Raw genomic sequence first — 22686 nt, 5'->3', positions numbered from 1 at the left:
GAAAAAATACAACTAACACGAGATTTATCAGATAATACAATGATCTATCAAGGAATCCGATTACCTTGTAAAAATGATCAAGGTTATTGCGACCCTACAACGAGAACACAAGCAACCATTGTTTGGTTCCCCGAAGATACATGTACAACATTTCAAGTAGCAAAAATACACGCTCGTATGATAAAATTTCACGAAAAATATTTTATACAATCAATTCCATATGAACAAGTCCATCCATCACGAAAACTAAGTTCTAATTTTAGAAACATAGACAATATAGAAAATAAATTGACACGTTTTCAAATATATCAAGAAACAGAACTTGCATGTAAATACAGGAATCCACTTCACAGAACACAATACTCTGAAATATTAGTTGAATACGAAAAAGGATTCGACATGACAACTGGAAAAGTAAAAATCGACCCATATGCCACAGGTCATCCTCCAAACGAAGGAACATCCTATATACCAGTTAATTTTGAAAAAAGCAACGGACAACCTGGTGGACATCTAAAACCCCATGACACCAGAAGCACACGCTTACAAGAATTATCACTAATGAATACTACATATTTCGGTAATATCCACTATGATATTCATTTAGATATGAAACTAGATTATACAATTAGCCGAATTTTTCAAGAAATGTCACTCTCCGAATTAGAAACACTACACCAACTATGCGAATTAGAACGAACACAAATATTACAATCACTTGCACTAGCAGTATTAAAAATACCCTATGCAGGATACTTATTATCTGGAAATAGATCAAATTTTTTAGACTATGAAGGAAACATCTTATGGTTTTATACTTGTACTAAAAAAGTATCACCACTATACGTTTTTGAAGATAAACGATGTTATAAAAGAATCCCTATCTTTTATAAGAATAAAGTACATTTCGTGGATACACTTTCACGAAGAACCTATTTCTGGGATACCGCAGTCCCATGTGGATCAGAAAACAGCCACAATGTAGTACAACTAAACCCTGATGAAAATAAATATTATCTTCTCACTCCATATCCCACATTAATGCAATCACTCAAAAAATTTTCACCAGAAAGCATTCGCGCTATTGCTCGAAACCCAAATATAGACTTACAATCAATAGGAATCTATTCAAAATCAGATATTCAACATCACATTAGAACACAACAATTCCAAGAATTATTAACACAAATGGACACTATACAAAGACAATCAATAGACCAAAATTTACGCAAACTTGCAGAAACCGCAGGATTTGCCGACATCTACACGCAAGACTATAGCGGATATTTTAAAGACATTAAAGATTATATATATCTAAACGGTGAAAAATACCGTCCCCAAGATATATCACCAATTAACATTTTTAGCTTTGTTACACTCAAAAATGAGATCCTCGATTTTCTAGGATGGCCCTACTACATCTTAGAAAAATTGACTATTTTATACGCAATGTTTAACTTTATTGGATTTCTTTTCTCACTTTTAAAAGGAATCTACAACACGTGTGCTATACACACACAAGTAAACAGACAAGCAAGCGTAGCACGCATACTCTTTGCAGGATTTTTTGGAATCTTTTCTACATCTATAAACAAAATTCTTTTAGACGCACAAATAAAAGAATATAACACAAAAATAGCAACACGACAAAATACATACGACGAAGAACATAACAATGTAGACATAACGCCAACGGCACCACAATTACCACCCCTACCAAATAACCATCCACTATCCCTAGTCCCACGAAATTTTCGAAATTTAGCCATCACACATAATCCAAATTTTCGACTCACCACATCACAAAGTCCCATCCAACATATAATGACACACCAGTCACAAGATGATAATACTTATGAACAAATTATTGAACAACCCCATACCACCGCTTTTCAGTCTCAAAATAATCATTTTTTTAGCCCACGATGAGCCGCCAACTTGGATCACTACACCGATCAAATTCCCACCCAACCAATCTTACCTCTCCAATCCCAATAATACCACCTTTTGCTTTTCCGCCACCCGATTTTCCATCTAGTAATGTAACATCAGGCATGAATTCCGACACTAATTCACACATCTCAGTTTTATATTCCATCTCACAACTCAATAACCCGAATATTGAAACCCCCGATGAATTTGCCGACTCAGAACCATCCCCATCCAATAATTTTCATAACTCTTCTAAATTTTCTCAACCCCCTTTTCAACCCATATTATCCAATAACCCTGACCCAATCACTCCCACACCCTCTTATGCTTCCCAAGTTACCCCAACCTACTCCTCATACCATTCTGACCAATCATCTCATTCTCCAGACACCCCCCGAATCTCCCCAGAGCTAGATAATTTTATTACCCTTCAACAACAACCCTACCACCTTAATACCCCAACCATAAACCAAATCTCCTCCACAATAAATTCATCCAACCCCCCTACCCCTACACCCTCTTCAAATTATACTGAATCATTAGCACCATCATCCACATCAACTGAATCTTCACTCAACACTAATAGAGCTTACCGCACTTTTAAAAGAAAGTTCCCCAACCATCCTTTCCCAGCAAAACCAGGAACAGCCCGTGAATACATCAACCACCCCAAGCATACTAACACAAAAGAATTTTTAGCCATCACCTTACCCTCATTCCCACAATACACCTTAAACACCCCCCACGACACTAACGAAACACGCAACTTTGTAGATGAATACGTTTTAATGCCCACTCTCTCTTGGACCTCATATTATCATTTTACTAACCCTCTTTGCTTACCTTTATCTAACACTCACATTGATATAGAGCGAAATACGGACATGCTATATCGACTCACTACACCACTAACCGCTAGACAATTTACTTACGTTGGATATAAAAAATCACTAAAAACACACACTGCACCTAAAGCTAACGAATATACACTCGAATACTATGATCACAACATCATCAGAGCTAACCAAGATCAATTCTTAGACGACGATCGCTTCGCTAATCCACAAATTACCGAGAAATTTTTCATCAAGACACCATATATATTTACACTAAACATCTTCGACCGAAAGTTTGATCACATTATTTCAGAAGCACTAACAGACACACAAGCATACGAAAGTTTTAAAGAACGCTTCCAAATATTTTCACTAACCTTTCATTTCCTTGCACCACACGAAAGAGATTTACACTGCTCACACGATATTATGTTGCGCACTAAACAAACCCACACATATAGTTATTATCGCTTCATCCAAAATCACTTTGACCTACACACACCCTCTAGACAACCACACCATCGTTTTCAATTCATTAATTCCAAATACACTTCACCATTTTTCCTAAATTTCACATATTGCATTAAAGATACTAACCTTCATGGTATTCTTCGCAATTATGATCCCATAACCCAAATGTACATCTTCTGTCCCATCACCAAGACCTTCAACGCCGAAGAATCCCGACCCTTCCTTATCCCGCACGAGTTTGTACAACCCATAGAAATCCCAATTTTAGAATTCATCCACAACACTAAATTCAATCACAAATTATATAATCTAATCCAAAACACACCTTATGAGTTTGCAGTTGGCACTGAAGAACTAACCACTATTAAGGCACTTCAATTGCTTTGGCCACTGCTTCAGACTAAAAATATCATCCGCATCTTAGCTAAACTACTAACAAATTCCGATCTCATCCACGACATCTTCCCCCACGGTTTTTTCCCCGACGACTAACAGGTAAGTATGAATTAAATGAATATTACTAACTAATTAAAACATTAAAAACTCACCATTCTTTATCCATGTTTTCTTTAGATTTTTAGTCTTCATCCGACGATCACCTACAAAAACCACAAAAAACAAATAAAGATCGCAAATTTCATCAAACAGATTTCAACAATTCTATTAATCTCTTACACTTATAAATTTATAAATTTAATACCAATGCAGTAAATTCATTTCTAAAATTTTCCCCACAAGCAGTAAATCTAATTATGATGAAAATTTGTAACTTAAAATTCCCCCATAACTAGCAGTAAATTTCCAAATTCTATGCAGTAAATTAATAAGAAGCAAATGCAGTACTAACCTTTTGATATTCTCATTCATTCGCACAGAAATTCTATCCACACTCGCACAGCTCGCCCACGAAGAATTGTTTAAAATAATGAATTTCAGTTTCAAGTTTTCACACTAAACAACTCTAACATATAATAACATGTTTCAAACCTTCCTTTAACCCGGTTGGAAAGGAATCATATACTAAACAAAACTAACCAACGCAGCTTACTAAATACCACAAATCATAGAATAACAGCATGACTAAGAAAAGGAAACCAACGGTACCCAAACCGGATTAACCCAGTTTAAAACTGGATAATTTATTCTTTTGAAGACTATTATAAAGTCTAAGAAAGAAATAATAAAACACAAAAAAGTCGAAAGACAAACCCATACCACGAACAATTTGCTTTTTGGAAAAAGGACATAACCAACAAGACATAAGAAAAACCACAACAAACCCAACATAAAACGTTGTCACATAACAGGACCCCTCACAAAAACCGCATGAAATCATACTCCCACTCCTGGCCTAACCCACCAGGAAGGACGTCCTGAGCATGCTCTATAGCCGGCCTAACCCACCGCGCTACATCCACGCTTTGTGACCACACCTCTATTTTTAATAAGAGCTACTCAAGTGTGAGTAACTCTTCAAAATAACCGAACTAAAACAAAAAGCTTTTGTGAAAACAACTAACTAAAATCATAATTAAAAAATATTAAACTAATAAATGTTTTATAAAATGTAAATTACATTATGCAATACATAGATCAGAATACAACACCAAGGACGAACATCTAAAGACAAAACGACCCCACTACACTCGAGAGAGAATGACCAACCACAATCGATATGCCACTCACAATCACAACTCAAAGGATTTAGAGTACGACTTGACTTCGCAGAAAAGGACTTCATTGAACTAGACCAATGACCACCTCGATGTTCAAGTATACGTACAGATCCGAGTAACCAGGCATCCCCTCCACGCACAATCTCCACGCAGAACAGAAAAACCTGACATAGCAAACCATTCTGAAATCAGATTTGAGTTTGTTGCAAAGACTTAGTCGTTGTCACTAGAAGACACAACGTCTTATGTCTCTAACTCCAGCTTCCTGGAATTTCTTTAACAAAGAGGAAACAAAAGAAATATGATGTTCGCCAAACACCAACGTCCATCATCCATCCTTCGAATTGCAGAAGAACTATTCTAAAAAATTCTGTAAAACCCGGATGGGTGGAACCTGATCTAAACTACATTTTATGATTGGATAATTTAGATATTTTACCAATGTAAAGTATTTAATATTAACCAATCATGATCCATCTAACTAACAACCCACTTATTTGTAAGTGCTGAAGTTACTTGTAATTTCAGCACCAGAGAGATTTGAATTTAACTTAGAAATTAGTTGGACTCTCCCGAGCACTTCAGCAGCCGCAATAAACCAGTATACCCTAGATCTATTGAGCCTAGCAGAGACTAGTTAAACAACCTGAGACTAGATAGTATAAGAGTAAGATTAGGATCGGTATTAGACTAAGAAGTTGCACGAATCTATCCGGCCGAAAATAAGATAGCGTGACGAGCAGACGGTGTACCCTATCCGAAATTACTCTATGAGTTAACCAACTCGGTCCTAACTCAATGCAGCAAAATTCGAATTATAAATAGAACGATCCAGTGCTAATTTACTGCTTTTATTTATAGGGAACTGTGGCAATTGTCTAGGAGATACCACAGGGGAATGGGTTGTTAAGTAGAGCCCATTTATGTTCCTAAAAAACACCTGGGATATATTTTACACCCCTGGGGGTGGCTCTGTTTTTTTTCGAGTAGGGTATCCCTTTTTTCAACTTTAAAATTGTTCAGTTGGCGCATATTGGTGACGAAAAACCACTATTGAACAATTTGATCATAACCGCGAAATTTCACAATTATTTAGATTTTATGACAAGAGGTAAGTGGACCAATCATTTCACTGAAGAATAGTGTGATGCAAATATTTTTACAGTTATGAATTGACTAGAAACGCTCATGGAAAAACAGAACTTTAACAAACTCCTGAAACTATTGGGCTCAAAAACATTCATCGTAACTATTGTAGAAAAAATATACTTCATTATTCTCGCGTGTCTTAAAAGATTTCTTTGGGAAACGTTTTGACAATAATCATCTTAGAGTTATCAAACGCCAATTAGTGTTTTTGACAGAAAACAAACAATAACGATAGAAGATTTCATGTTTTGTTGTTTCGTTTCAGAATCAGGCGTGTGGGCGTGACAAGCTGAAGAAAAGAAAACAAATATGTCTCAACGAAACTGCTGTTCTGTTTTCAATAAAACTGAAAAAAAAATTACTTTGACACGATATAAAAAGTAGAAAACGTCGTTTCAAGCTGGCATGCTTTGGTAGATGAAGCAGTGTGAATGTATTCACAAAAATGAAAAAATCGCTCAAAACCAGATTATACATGAAAATATATGTTTGGTCGCATATTTATCATAAAAGCATCATACTCAAAAACCGCACAATTGCCCCCTTCCCTTTAAACAAAGACATTGAGCTACGAAAATGAATTTTGGAGCAATTTTTTAATTTACATCATTGAGACAAGAAAAACAGTGTAGAAAATCTACAATATTGATTCTTCTTTTTACGCGGCTATAACTTAAAGTATTCATCAGCTGTAAAAACATCATCGGTTCTCATCAACATTGTTTAAATTTTATTGTAATTATCTTGCAATTTATATTTTATTGTTTCGACAATTTTCGAAGAAAACAGACGTGCTCTTATATCAGGACAAAACCCTGAGTGTTCCGACTGCCCCTTAATCTTTATTAAATAGTTTTTTGGGAGAAAAATACTGAAACACTAAATTTTGGACAATGTCAAAGGTCAAGTATGAAAACTTGTGTCGTACGAAAATAATGCGACCGAAAATAATGCGACCGAAAGCTAGCCTCAATTCAATTTGGAACGATTTTGTTGCGCGCGATAGTTTGCCACGCACGAATACTTCGCGTTACGTTTTCAGGATTATGGAAAAAATCTTAAAAATGTGCATAATTTAGTCAAGAGCATGGCAATATTCCAACTCCCAAAAAGTTGCAGAAATTGATCGAACGAAAATTATGTTGTTAAAATTGATTTCAGGGATTCGATATCTTCAATGGGGCATATGAATTCTTCATTGGAAACTATTATTTCGACTTTTTAACAAGCAATTTTTGACAAATTTGTTCAATATCATTCAAAGAGTATTGTTGTCCTGAGCTGAAATTTAAAAAAAAATTTCACTTGTCACTTTCAAGAAGTTATGAGGGTTTGAACATTGCCAATTTGGCCAGTTTGAAACAATCAACTAGCGATATATTTTGCGCTTCTAAAGTGTAAGCAGAGATGTAATTCGTCTTAGAAATTGTTCCATACTGGTTGAAGGAAGCTTATTTGCCATAATTGATTTGTTACTAGAAGCGAAACCTAACACTTTGTACTCTATGTGGCGTGTTGATGTTTTTTCTTAAAAAATCTCAATTTGTTTTTTCAGTTTTTATTATTTTTTAGAAAGTTCAACAGTGTTTCAAGTGAATACTACTCCATAGACCTTGAAATGCAGTTTTTTACTGAAATTTTTTTACTGAACCATATAATGTTTTAATTATTTTGGCATAATGAAACTCAATGCTTACCAATGTTTCGAAAAAATTTTTTACGCTTGAAATAACCAATAAGCAGTAATGTATGAAAGTTTACTTGAATAAGAAATGAGAAAAACTGCTCGTGCCTGGTGAAGCTCTGAAAGTTCCGACTGCCTTTTAAGGTCTATGAAGTAGTGTTTGCTTTCCGAAAAATTGATTGATGTAGATTTATGTAGATTGATAGAAATAAACTTGTTTTTTGAGATTTTTGTTGAAAACGATCCCCCAAATAAAGTGCAAAGTCATACTTCGCATGCAGCAAAGTATTGAATAGATCAAATAGCTTAACTCAATTTCATTTGGGTTCTGTTGTCAAATTTGTTATTGATATAGTTTCTTGTGCTAAAACAATTCCTCTCGTCTTCTTGTTCAGCAAAAAAGTCTTCATTTTGTATGCTAAAACATAAAATATAAAAAATAACTACAAAAGAAACTGTCACTTACAGCTTTGCGATCCTCTATGACTAGTTTTTCGTTCAAATCTTTATTAAAACAAAAATCAGCCTCCTTCATTTAAGAAGATCACATCATATTATAAAAAAAATTTGTAAGGATATGGTAATGAAGGGCCTTGAAATCATAAGATTGGCTGCGCATCTTTAACTCCCTACCACCCCCCCCCCCCTTAGAATCCAGTAACATTTTGTCATTCCATAAAAAAACTAATTTAACGTCTAATTTTTTGTTAATTTCGTACTTAGTAATGATGTTCCCCTTTATAAGAGAAATGGGGGGATAGTTAAAGAGCCCCGATTGGTTCTATGGTCCAAGATTGTTTCTACACTTCTACACTGAGATTCCACCTGAGATCCTAGTCTCAATCAGGGCCTCATTGACCCCCCTTCGTATTCTGAAGAATCCCTTCTCCCCCCAATATCGACCCCAGCTGTTGGCACAGATCCAGTAATCGGTCCCGTTCTCTTTGCCCCAGCCCAAAATTTTGACCGCATGGTATCTACTGAAGCATCAAATAAAACGTTAAAATGAACCGTACAGATACAAATTGGTCGCGAAATAGTCGCGAAAAATTAGTAGTTATGTTCTAAATTTAGTAGCAGCATAGTCTCAACTTTTTTGTTTTTCTTACTTTTCAAGTTGATTGAAAAGTGATTCACGTGAAAAAAAATCCAACGCCTAAAAACTTAACATACTGACAAGAACGCCGTACAACCCGGGTCGAGGTCCGATGTCCTCGACTAATATTTTGACTATGACGATCCCGTCGATGTTAATTCCGCGACCGAAAAACCACCGCAACTGAGGGAAACCAGTTGATAATTCTACGGTAGATCATATATTAGGTGAACGTGCAGGGGGTGATTGAACAAAATATAATAATAAACGGATGTTTTTGAAAAAAAAATTGACGCAGAAGACGGATGCTATGATGCTTTTGGGGCATGCTATGATGTGCTTTGGTGCAAATAGAGAATTTGCGATCTCGAAATATCCATTCCTAATAGGCTCCGAACTCATTGAGTTTCTCTATATTGAGGCATACGGACAGATTTTATTTTTACAAAAATTGACAGATTTGGTCTTACCCGCACTGACAAAAATAGATTAGGATCGGTTTTAGTATGAAAAAAGTACGTTGATTAAATTTAGATCGATTTTAGTATGAAAAAATTACGTTGATTAAATTTAGATCGATTTTAGTATGAAAAAAAACGAAGATTAAATAAACAAGATGAAGATTGATTTGGATCGAATCTTAATTCCCAGCTAAAAAAATTGATCGAAATCGATTTTAAATCAATTTAAAAGCATTTTTTTTCAGTCTGAAATTGTTTTTATTTTTAAGGGAATTAAAACGGATTAAAATCGATTTAAATCGATTTTTTTTCATTCGAGATTTATCAGTTTCGAATTTTTATTGCATTTGTTCATTGCCTATCATTTTTCATTTTACATCCATAGCGTATTGTAGCATAAAAAAGACCGAACGAAAAGACCAAAATATCGATAAAATTCTATAATTTTTGTGCATACTTTGAGTTCAAAAACTGATCTACAATGATCCTTTTCTTAACTTCTTTTATCCGAAATTTTGACCAAAATCTGATATAACTTCAAAATTTTCTATGATTTAATTGCATATTAATGAAATCAAATTTTAATTTTTTCTGACCCTTTTCTTCTTTGTTACATAGGATTTACAATAATTTTCTATAATTACACTGCCTAAAATCGAGCTTAAAATCTGATTTATGTGGATAATTTTATTGAATTTTAGAACATATGGCACGAGTGTTTATATTTAAAAAATCGAGAATAAAAAATCCAACAATTTTTTAAAGGATGTTTTTTTCACCTTGTTAGCAAAAAAATTGGTTTTAGTGGGTCTGAAAATCCATCCAAATCGATTTAAATCGATTTTCTAGACACTTCAATCGATTTAAAATTTTCAAAAAGATCGATTTAAATCGATTTAAAATGGATTTAAGTGAGTTTCGGATGGATTTTAGTGAGTCGGAAAATCCATCCAAATCGATTTAAATCGATTTTTTAGACACTTAAATCGAATTAAAGTTTTCAAAAAAAATCGATTTAAATCGATTTAAAATCCATTTAAGTTCGTAAAATGTACATTGTTAATCGATTTCGATCGATTTAAAATCGATTTAAAATCAATTTAAATCGATCCGAAACCATTTTTGTCAGTTCGGGTATGTTGATAAACCAGCGGATATTGACCCGTTCATTAATTTGTTTGCTAATATTTTAGTACTTGATTGCTTTGGAAGGTTTATTGTCCAACGTTGATTTAATACGTCTTAAATAATGATAAAAAGCAAACTTTAAGTTAATATGAAATGAGCAAACTAATTGACTAACAACAGATTAGGAGGACGCTATGAAAATTTAGGTCTGTTTTCAAGTGCCTCAAGGAAAAAATGAATCTAGCGTTCTGCTCGCATAGTGAGATTTACAGCTGCTGAAAATTTTGTTTTTTATCGAGTTGCACAAGTCGAAAGAAAAACATTCTTAGAAAAAGTAACAATTGTAAAAGAAGTACATACTTCCTTTGCCTTGAATTTTCAAACCTCAAAAACGGCCTTTTCATCCAAGATTTAATTTTCTAGAAAAAATGTGTGGTTAAGAACGTTAATTTGATTTTTTGGTTGCTGGAGCAACATTTAGTTACTTTTTCTCTATGAGCTTGAAATTTCTATTTGAGTCAATATGTACTTGCAGATATCTAAAAAATTGTTTTTCTTCAATTTTATTTTCTTGATATTCCAATTGATTGTTTCAATTTTGTCGCCATTTATGACTGCTTGATGTACGTTTGTTAGCTTTGGGCATTTTTCGATAGTTTTATGGACCGTGAAGAATTAAGTTATTTTTGCTTTTGTTTTTATCGACAGACAAATCATATTATGAAAACCAAGGGACCTAAAACTGAGCCTTGCGTACTCTATTTTCAACATTTATCATCAAAGATTTGTAATTTTTGATTTCTTTATATTGCACACAATCTGATAAGTACAATTTAGAAATTTTGTTTACAGGTTCTCGTGAGTCCGTCATAACATGGAGTTTTTGAAAAAAAAAATGGAACGATGCTTGTATCAAAAAAAATTTCAAACGAAAATTTGCACTGTATAATTGAGTTGGGATAGATTAATTTTTATTTTCTAGGAGCGAGACAATTGCATCTACGCGCTCCGCTTCTCCCGGAACGCTAGTTGTTTATGTGACAGCATGTCAAAGTTTTTAACAAACTTGACAGTTAGCAGTTTTTATCTTGATCGTTCAAAAGTTCGAATGTAATTAGTCTTAACATTTCTGGATGTTTTTTTGCCAGCTGTATGAATTGGTAAAGTTTTTGCAGTTTTTAAGCTGGAAAATCTCATGTTTTAAAAAAATCTTCAAAAATTTTTAATTGGATCACCAACTGTTAGTTTTACTTGTTCTACAAAGATTAGTAGTCGTTATAGCAGTCTGAGCTATATTTTTTATTGGAGATATGAATAGCATTTATCATCTCTTGAAATAAAATTTTTCTAAAAATTTTAATTTAGTTCACTCTGTAAGTGTGATTGGCATACTACTGGTTTTTTGTAATAAAACATTTCGGATGGTTGCATTTTGAAGTTTTCAGCATTTTCATCACAAACTAGATTTAGTGGACTGGCTAATTTGGTCTCTCCTTTGAATTCACTCAAGGCCTAAAAAACTCACTTTTTTGCCAAATTTGTGTTCATTCTTTTGTGCATAGTAATTTAGTTTTTTGTCGGTCACCATTTTCGTGACAAAAATAGGTTGTTTTTTTTTTGCTACCAAATCAGCGTTTAATTTAGATTTTAAAAATTTTAGCTCAAGTTTTAATGGGGCAACTTGCTTTAACCTCAGGGTCTTATCATATTATATTGTTTTTCTTTTTTCTTTTCAGTGGGAAAAACTTGAGGTCTATCAGAGGGTCACAAGTTTCTGTTTTACTGCTTTGCCCATTTTTTTCTCAAGAAAAAAGTGTCTCCTTGCATTATTTCTGCTATTTAATTTTTCACTTGTGTTTTTCGAAAATAACATTTATGTTGAAATTGTCGCATATAACATACTCAGCTGTAGTGCTAAAAAAAGTATTGTCAAGGTGATTTTCTGATTTGCTAAGAGTTTCGTCTAAACAGAATTTGTCGGTAAGTCGACAACTGTTACGTTTGTTTTTTGTTTTCAATTCGAAGTTTTCATTACTGTTTGATATTGTTTCTACCGAGTAGCCTTTGATTTCGTTTTTTACATAAATAGCCTCACATCCAGCCCTTTTGAAGCCCCTTTCAAATCTTAGTAGCCATTTACTCTTTAGTTTAGCTTAGACATTTTTTTTCAAGCAACCACGTCTCAGTGAGGCAAATTAATCTGGGCTTAAATTTCAAACGTTCGAAGACTTCGGCGACGATTTGTCGAAAGCAAAAAGTAGTCGAACGCGACAATTGGCCGTAATTAGAAAAATCGACAGTTCGTAGAGCGCGACCCTTCAAAAAACATCAGAACTCGTGACAAAGCATCAGCAGGAACTGACAACTTATTTCGCATCGCTTCAAGAATCAGTATATGCCGCCAAACCTACTGTTGGACATAACCGCCTGCTGCGAGTCATCGCTAAATTGAAATAGTCCAAAATTTCGCTTTCGTCTAAATGGCACTTTCAAATAGAAGTCGCCTCACGAGCTATTAGTTACAAGGAGAGATACGAACTCTGCAAACGTACGAATTCTGTCAATTAGGTTTGCGGGACGAAATCGGCAGTAGGTCAAAATCTGTTCTAGTCATTTTTCATAAAAGCATATTTTTTAAATCAGATTTTTGAAACTGTTTTGGCTGATAAAAAAAGCATCGAAAGTCACCGAAATCAATAAGCGTGTGAGGCTAATTAATAAAATGCTCATTACGTTTCAATAATTTTTCTTTTACTCATAGTATTTGTGCTCATTAGGAAATCAGCTATCAATCTTTCCATCTTGGCGATTAAATTTTTCCTGGTTACGCAATCAAAAATACAAAATACCTTGAATTTCCAATTTGATGATGATAAATTCCAGATTTGTAGCTTCTAAGATCTTCACTCATACGAACAACGGAAACCACGGGCCCGTTTAGCATAATGTCCAGCTTCATCAATCTAGTGTTGAGCGAGGGTAATTTGTAAGCCCTTGATCCGAAATAAAGATCGTTTTTGAACGACTTATGGTACTGTAAAATACAGCGCGTGGGACAACTTTTATTATCAAAAAAGCTAGGGAGAATTGAACTCAAGAAGTGTGCAGCTGTTGCCTCTTTTCCCGGTATTCTACAGGCAGACTAATGATAAGTTAGAATTTTATAGATACATTTTTCTTAATCGCGATTTTCTTTACCTGAGTCTTATTCGAAAACCAATGAAAAAGATAAATTTGTTCGATTTTAAACTCAATGCGTCAATCGCAAAATGTTACTTGGGTTAGAAAAAAACTCAAAAAGTTCAAAGTTTTGTAAAATATCCAAATTACCCCCACTTACAGTTTTTTTTCAAAAAATTCAAAAATGTTTTTCATATCAAAACAACTTTTTTGTTTCATTTTTTCTGAGTATTTGAGTTATCGTCTCTTTTGCTGCTTTCCTTCGGAATCATGATTTGCCATCTTTAGTTTTTCCAGAAAATCAGCATTGAAAACACTGCAAGAGTGTTTTTAATTCAAATTTAGTGCAAAATTGCGAGTATTCGTTGAAAGAGACATCGCAATATTTTGAGAAAAGTAGAACAAAAACATTGATTTTTGTGTTTTAGGATAAAATACAAAAATAAAAAACAACCCATTGTATGGAAAAATGCTAAACTGCCATTTTCATACAATCCACTTTCTTCTATGGAGTTGTATGGAATTGTATTTTTTTGAATTATTGCTCTTTCCGCAAGGTTACTCTTCATATATAACCGTGTAAAATCAATAGCTCGTCCTCAAAATCCAGTTTTGTTGGTGGCAACCTCCCGGAAGGGCAAAAAGTTTCTTACCATACAATTGCTTAAAACTCCATAGAAGAAAACGAATTGCATGAAAATGGCATGGAATGGAACTGTATAATTTTCGTTTTATATTTTTGTATTTTAGCCTAAAACACAGAAACTACAAAGATCGGCACGAGACCGAGTTTTCTGGAATATTTTGATCTGGTGTTTGGAATGAATCAGTGTCTGTCTGCCTGTATGGTTGGCATGATTTCTTGTCTCCAAATCGTCCCCCCGTCGGTAGCCCATGCTGCACCCAATACTCCCACACAGAAAATGGATCATTACCACTACCTACGAAAATAGTTTCATAATACTATTTAAATACCACAGATACAATCCGATACAGTTCTTTGTTAAGTTTCTGCGTAAATAGCACAGATCATTGCCATCTGACTACAGTTTTACAAACATAATTTTGTCCAGGTATTTTCAAAGAAAAAAAAACGCTTCTGTTGCTTTCTAATATCAGAAAATCAATAGCATCGTGCAATATCTGAACATGAAACCTTTTCATATATTTTATTTCTTTATCAGTGGCTTAGCAATTTTTAAACTGAAATGTGTTTTTTAAAGCGCTGGTCCCAGCCAGGGGAGGATATATGGTTTTATCGAGGAGGAGAGTATTGCGGTTTTTCAACAAAAAAATTGAAACCCCCTCCCAAATCTGCCCCTAGTTTCAACGGTTTCAATTTTGTCAAGCTGTGTCAAAACCATGAAAACAGGCTATTTTGGATACACCGTTTTTTGAAATTATTGTATAGTTTAAGCCCAAAAGTTACTGGTTTTGGATCCTTTCCACTTCCCATCCACATTTGAATTTCAGTTTTGTAAAAAATTATTGTAAGGTTGGAATAATACAATGGAAGATTTGATGACAAGCAAAACATTTATTGAGAACAGATTTGACTTAAATATTCAAATAACGCGTTCATGCATAATGGATAAATTGAGCTATCTCTCCACCCGCGAAATGACCAATTGAGCTCTGTCAACCTCGAGCAAAAACGGTTTAACGCTACAGAAGACGTTACCAAATACAGGGAAATGGCTGACTTGTTCATAGCACACAATAACTTGACCGACTTAAGTTTGATTTCATTGAGTGCAGCGAAAAAAATTTGAAAAATAAAGCAATCATTGCAAATTAAAAAAAAAATTATAACCTTTTATCTGAATACCAAGAAACGTTCGCCGCAGCATCATAGAAAGGTACGCAATCGCTTTTTTCATTAAGACAGAAAGAACGGCTTTATGTGCATGAGTGTTAGCGATTTTTATATTTTTCAAAGTTGTTTTTGAAAATGCTATTATAATTGTTAGTATTCCGCAGTTGTAGGAGAATCTGGCTCATGATTTCATATCATTCATACTAATTTCAAGTAGGCTTGTCTCAAGTGCCTATTGAGCTATCTCGCCCCCCCCCCCCTCCTGAAGCGAGAAGGGGGGAGATTGCACAGTTGATCCGCCATAATTACTACACGCATAAAAAAAAAAAAAATAGAAATTGTTTAATGAGGTGACGTGAAAAAGAGCCCTAGTTTTTGGCATTCGCCCGCGATTAAAAAAACACTTCAAATCATTTTGTAAGATATTGCAAACTTGAGAATCATTGGAACTCGAAAAAATTATAAGATTGTTTTTCAAAAACCAAACAAACGCTGCAAATCAGACGCCTTAACTTCCTTGCCCATTCAAAAAATGGTTTTCGTTTCCAGGCTTGGTGTTTCAATTTTTGAAGCGTGAATGAAATATTTGCGCACTGTGATTTTTTTCAGACTAATTTTGACTTTCAATCAGCTAATTAGATGGATATTTTAGCAGAAAGTGAGAGATATTGTTTCGATAAGCTTAAAAATTTTGAAAAATTAGGTGTGATCTTTTTTGTTTAAGCTATGAGGATTTCAAAAATTGGTATTTGAGTCTGTTTAGCATAGTTAATGCGTTCAAAATGTAACACTTTCCATAAATGCGTAGCAAAGGCGTTGAGTTAATCCAGAGCAAAAATCATTCCAAACTAAATTGCGGCGAACTAATTGGTACAAATGGTGCGTTAAACAGCGTTTTAGATTTTAGATTTAATCCAAAATGCAGTCGCATTTTCCCCCTCTGGGATTCGGCCCTCTTACCACCCAAAAGGTCTCCGTTTGCTAATTTTGTACGACATCCGTTTTCAACTAAAAGACATCCGTAAAAATTTTACAATAAGTAACTAAGTACGTCGTTTTGCCATGTTTTTTCAGAGTTTTAACTGCGGGAGAATATTTTCTATAGTTACATCCTTTGCCAATACAATTTTTAATACATCTTTTAGAAAACACTTACTACATCCTTCGCCAATACAGTTCAAAGCAGTTTGGGCCGAGATCCGAACCGAGCCATTATTCGGGTGTTTGATGCAGATTCGGTCGCTGATTGCAGAAGCTACAGCAACGGCCCAGCATGAACCACAATTACCCTGGTCGTAGATTTCCCAAACCGTGTCGCAATGAGACCATTTAAACCGAGCGTCAAAAATGTCAGGAACTTCCAAGAAAGTTCTTCTAAAGTTGCTCTGATACAGATTCGTTAAGAATCCAAACTCGGAATTTTCTTTTACAGGAAAACGATCAATTGCATGATCAAAATTTGAGTCGGGGTAAGAAAATGGATACTTTTTAGCTTCCCAAGTACTTTTTCCCTGCTCCCGATTTCTGTTAACGTAATTAACAATGTCATCTTGCGATAATGAACTTACTAATTGGATTAAAAAAGCAAAAGAAACAATTATAAACATTTGATTAACCAATTCAGCAACTGTGATTTGTACCACATCAGAATGACATTACAATCAGAATGACATTACAATCAGAATGATATTACAAACAAAGTGATTTATTTATTTTGAAACTTGGAGGTTGAATTTGGTATTCAAGTTTAAATCTGATTTGATATTTGTCAAAGATTAAGAAATTTGGCTGTTACGATTGTTACGGACAAATAGGATATAGATAATTGGATTTGACTCCATAACCTTCACGTTATATTATATTATATGACCTTCATGATATTTTGCTCAATTTCTAGTTTTCATCATCTGATCTCTTTTTTAACTCAGAAAATAATTAAAATGGACTAAAGACACTATCTAAAAAACTTCGTCAATATTTTTAGCCAAAAATACCTAACTTGTCTTTAAACTTCTGGCCAGAAAAGTTGAATGAGTAGTTTAACGAAGCACAGATTTTCTAAACTACCTTTCTAGTATAATTTCTGATTTGAGATTGACAAAATCATGGACAGTTTAGTTTTAAAAAAAGCAATTATTTCTAATCCAAATTCTGATCACAAAACTACTAAAACTCTTTTTTTTTATAATCTCAAAGAGGAGACAATATAGGCGACTATGTTGGCAATATTGGCGACTTTGACCAACTTAATCGGTCCAAAAACTGTTGTTTGAGATTAATCATATTTTTTATATGGTTCTTAACGTGTTCAAACGAGTAAAAATTTAATTTCAGTCGTCAAATGAACAGTTTTAAGTTAATTAATTTCGTTCAGATTCGTTGACCGCAAAAAAATATTGCCAACAACTTGGCATTAACTAAAAAACAAACAAGACTGCTCGTATCCGGACGAAGCCCTGAAAGTTTTGACTGCCTTTTAACGTTTATGGAGGAGTAATAACATAAACAACAAAAAACAATAAAATGTAATAAAACAAAATGAAAAATTATTTTTTCTAAAATTTGAATTTTTTTAATGAAAATCATCCCCCCACACGCCATATAAAGTAAAAAAAACAATAGATTTTGCTCCTTGTAACAAATCAATTATGGTAAATAAGCTTCTTTCCACCAATTTGGAACGATTTCTAAGACAGATTAAATCTCCGCTTACGCGTTAATAGCGCGAATTATATCGCGCGTTAATTGTCCCAAATTGATCAAAATGACCAAAATGCCAATCTTTAAACCCTCATAACTTTACGAAAAATAATCACAAGTGAAATATCTTTTCAAATTTAAGCTCAGGTTAACAAAAGCTTTCGAATGATATAGATATATTCCGTCCAAAATGGCTAGTTAAAAAGTCGAAATTTGTCTGAAAAAAAACCCACCCGAACACAAATATTCCGTTGATTTCGTATCGAAAGTCGGAACAACAATTTCAACATGTGGAACTCTGAAGTTGAAGTGATAATTCCGAGTAATTTTTATCATTGTATTGAAAACACGATTGAATCAGAGTGAAGGCCTACAGTCTATTAGTTATACCGACAGAACATATATGCAAATATGAAATTTTTTATTTTTTTTTCTCTCTCTCTCTTATTACGCATTATTTGCATGGATGCCGTTATCACTTTGTAGCATGATAAATGAGAACAAATCAGATTCGTCTACCGACCACTGAAAATGGGGAATAGTTTTGTCTTCCTGTAGGCTTCAGTTTTTTTGTACTTTTTTTTCACGCAGAATCAGTTGCGACAACACGAACTATCATCACAATGGGATGACAGATATACCATTATGAAACTTGTTAAACTTTCGATCTGAGCAAACTCAAAAAACTTCCATTAAAGCTAGTCGAAAGTTTTGTTTTTTAATCGTTTTGACGTTTGATAGATAAAAAATGGTCAATTCATTGTCACAAAAAGTTTTCAAAATGTAGAAAAAATCTGCAAAACTTTTAAAAACAACTGTTTACAACTGGAGACAACTTTAGTCAGCTATGATTAAATAACTAAAAACAGTTTTCCGTTTTTTAAAATAGCCCACACAAACAACAGAAAAAATTTGTTTTTCTAGTGTTTAATTAATGTGGCTGAAAGTTTCTGAGCTACTAGAAGGGCAACTGTCTTATGTAACGGTTAGTTGCTGAAAATCATTTGGATTTGTTGTTATGACAAACGGACCATTTTTGATGAATGCAACAAGAAAAAGTTTTTCAAAGATATTGTTGATGTTGAATAATTGAGCTTCCACATTACAAGATAAGAACCAAATTTTATAGGGTCTTGAGATTCGACAAATATATCAAGATGCTGGAATTGCATTCATTATATAAATATATCGAGGAGAAAGCTGGAATTATAATTAACGTAATATTTAGCTTCGAAGCTTTTGTCAATTCTAGTTGAATGGAAGCAAACTTACTAGGTCCACTAAATCTTTGTTAGAAACATTGCACCAGTTGAAAATTCATATTTTTGATAGAACTTTTTTGTATCATTCGAAAGTTGTGTCCTGAGCTCAAATTTGAAAAGATATTTCAGCTGTGATTATTTTTTGTAAAGTTATGGGGGTTTAAAGATTGCAATTTTGGCCAATTTGGGACAATTTACGCGCGATATAATTCGCGCTATTAACGCGCAAGCGGAGAGTTAATCCGTCTTAAAATCGTTCCAAATTGGTTAAAAGAAGCTCAATTGCCATAATTGATTTATTTCAAGGCGCGAAATCTATCCTTTCAAAATAACAAAAACGACTATAACAAGAGTCTAGTAACGCTGAACAAGATAACAAATTAACCCTAAATCAAGATGAGCCGATTCGTTCAAATTTCAAGGCAACTCTTAAAATCAACTCTATAAAGACCATTAATTTTATCAGGAGTCTAATCAAAATTTTGGAGTTTGGAGAACAATAAGAGGCGCGCAGATAGTTTTTGAATGGGTATTTTATTTGACACAAACAATATATTTAAAGATCAGATTAAAAAACTCAAAAACAGCAAATCGAAATCGAAATCTATGTTTTCGCGATAGAGATTTCCTTGTAACTAAAAACGAAAATTTTTCCTGGTAACAAACTAAAATTTTATGAGATCTTTGATATAGTTGTTCAAAAAACTTGAGTATTATTCTATGGAACAGCAACGATTTCCCAAACCGTGTCGCAATGAGACCATTTAAACCGAGCGTCAAAAATGTCAGGAACTTCCAAGAAAGTTCTTCTAAAGTTGCTCTGATACAGATTCGTTAAGAATCCAAACTCGGAATTTTCTTTTACAGGAAAACGATCAATTGCATGATCAAAATTTGAGTCAGGGTAAGAAAATGGATACTTTTTAGCTTCCCAAGTACTTTTTCCCTGCTTCCGATTTCTGTTAACGTAATTAACAATGTCATCTTGCGATAATGAATTTACTAATTGGATTAAAAAAGCAAAAGAAACAATTATAAACATTTGATTAACCATTTCAGTAACTGTGATTTGTACCACATCAGAATGACATTACAATCAGAATGACATTACAATCAGAATGATATTACAAACAAAGTGATTTATTTATTTTGAAACTTGGAGGTTGAATTCGGTATTCAAGTTTAAATCTGATTTGATATTTGTCAAAGATTATTAAGTTTGGCTGTTACGATTGTTACGGACAAATAGGATATGTGATAATTGGATTTGACTCCATAACCTTCACGTTATATTCTATTATATAACCTTCACGATATTTTGCCCAATTTCTAGTTTTTATCATCTGATCTCTTTTTTAACTCAGAAAATAATTAAAATGGACTAAAGACACTATCTAAAAAACTTCGTCAATATTTTTAGCCAAAAATACCTAACTTGTCTTTAAACTTCTGGCCAGAAAAGTTGAATGAGTAGTTTAACGAAGCACAGATTTTCTAAACTACCTTTCTAGTATAATTTCTGATTTGAGATTGACAAAATCATGGTTATTTTAGTTTTAAAAAACGCATTTATTTCTAATCCCAGTTTTGATCATAAGACTACTAAAACTCTTTTTTTAATCTCAAAGAGGAGACTTCTCCCAATTTAATGCCAAATTGTTGGCAATATTGGCAACTTTGACCAACTTAATCGGTCCAAAAATTGTTGTTTGAGAATAATTGTAATTTTTATATGGTTCTTAACATGTTCAAAGTAAAAAGTTAATTTCAGCCGTCAAATGAACAATTTGAAGTTAATTAATTTCGTTCAGATTCGTTGACCGCAAAAAAATGTTGCCAACAACTTGGCATTAACTAAAAAGCAAACAATTTCAACATGTGGAACTCCGAAGTTGAAGTGATAATTCCGAGTAATTTATATCAATGTATTGAAAACACGATTGAATCAAAGTGAAGGAAGGCCTACAGTCTATTAGTTATACTGACAGAACATATATGCAAATATGAAACAGGTGTTTTATTTTTTTTTCTCTCTCTCTCTCTCTTATTACGCATTATTTGCATGGATGCCGTTATCACTCTGTAGCATGATAAATGAGAACAAAACAGATTCGTCTACCGACCACTGAAAATGGGGAATAGTTTTTTGTACTTTTTTTTCACGCAGAATCAGTTGCGACAACACGAACTATCATCACAATGGGATTACAGATATGCCATTATGAAACCTGTTAAACTGTCGATCTGAGCAAACTCAAAAAACTTCCATTAAAGCTAGTCGAAAGTTTTGTTTTTTAATCGTTTTGACGTTTGATAGATAAAAAATGGTCACTTCATTGTCACAAAAAGTTTTCAAAATGTAGAAAAAATCTGCAAAACTTTTAAAAACAACTGTTTACAACTGGAGACAACTTTAGTCAGCTATGATTAAATAACTAAAAACAGTTTTCCGTTTTTTAAAATAGCCCACACAAACAACAGAAAAAATTTGTTTTTCTAGTGTTTAATTAATGTGGCTGGAAGTTTCTGAGCTACTAGAAGGGCAACTGTCTTATGTAACGGTTAGTTGCTGAAAATCATTTGGATTTGTTGTTATGACAAACGGACCATTTTTGATGAATGCAACAAGAAAAAGTTTTTCAAAGATATTGTTGATGTTGAATAATTGAGCTTCCACATTACAAGATAAGAACCAAATTTTATAGGGTCTTGAGATTCGACAAATTTATCAAGATGCTGGAATTGCATTCATTATATAAATATATCGAGGAGAAAGCTGGAATTATAATTAACGTAATATTTAGCTTCGAAGCTTTTGTCAATTCTAGTTGAATGGAAGCAAACTTACTAGGTCCACTAAATCTTTGTTAGAAACATTGCACCAGTTGAAAATTCATATTTTTGACAGAACTTTTTTGTATCATTCGAAAGTTGTGTCCTGAGCTCAAATTTGAAAAGATATTTCAGCTGTGATTATTTTTTGTAAAGTTATGGGGGTTTAAAGATTGCAATTTTGGCCAATTTGGGACAATTTACGCGCGATATAATTCGCGCTATTAACGCGCAAGCGGAGAGTTAATCCGTCTTAAAATCGTTCCAAATTGGTTAAAAGAAGCTCAATTGCCATAATTGATTTATTTCAAGGCGCGAAATCTATCCTTTCAAAATAACAAAAACGACTATAACAAGAGTCTAGTAACGCTGAACAAGATAACAAATTAACCCTAAATCAAGATGAGCCGATTCGTTCAAATTTCAAGGCAACTCTTAAAATCAACTCTATAAAGACCATTAA

General features: G+C 33.6%; 2 protein-coding genes across 2 annotated transcripts in view; both read right to left on the bottom strand.

Moving 5' to 3' along the window:
* The window catches only part of LOC134848245 (surfeit locus protein 4-like), a 284837-nt gene that overhangs the window by 194396 nt on the left and 67755 nt on the right, over positions 1–22686 (bottom strand). The window lies entirely within an intron of this gene.
* Positions 8488–17134, bottom strand: LOC134848154 (cathepsin B-like cysteine proteinase 3). The gene is made up of 4 exons (XM_063865513.1): positions 16586–17134; positions 14455–14554; positions 13283–13564; positions 8488–8728 (listed from the first exon to the last, which is right to left on the bottom strand). The coding sequence occupies exons 1-4, from the start codon at positions 17034–17036 to the stop codon at positions 8557–8559; spliced, it is 1005 nt and encodes a 334-aa protein (XP_063721583.1). The 5' UTR covers positions 17037–17134; the 3' UTR covers positions 8488–8556.

This window comes from Symsagittifera roscoffensis, chromosome 6 (genome assembly GCF_963678635.1).
Source record: "Symsagittifera roscoffensis chromosome 6, txSymRosc1.1, whole genome shotgun sequence".
Lineage (NCBI taxonomy): Eukaryota > Metazoa > Xenacoelomorpha > Acoela > Convolutidae > Symsagittifera > Symsagittifera roscoffensis.
The sequence above is the reverse complement of the archived record's forward strand: the minus strand, read 5'-3'. Positions and strand labels throughout refer to the sequence as shown.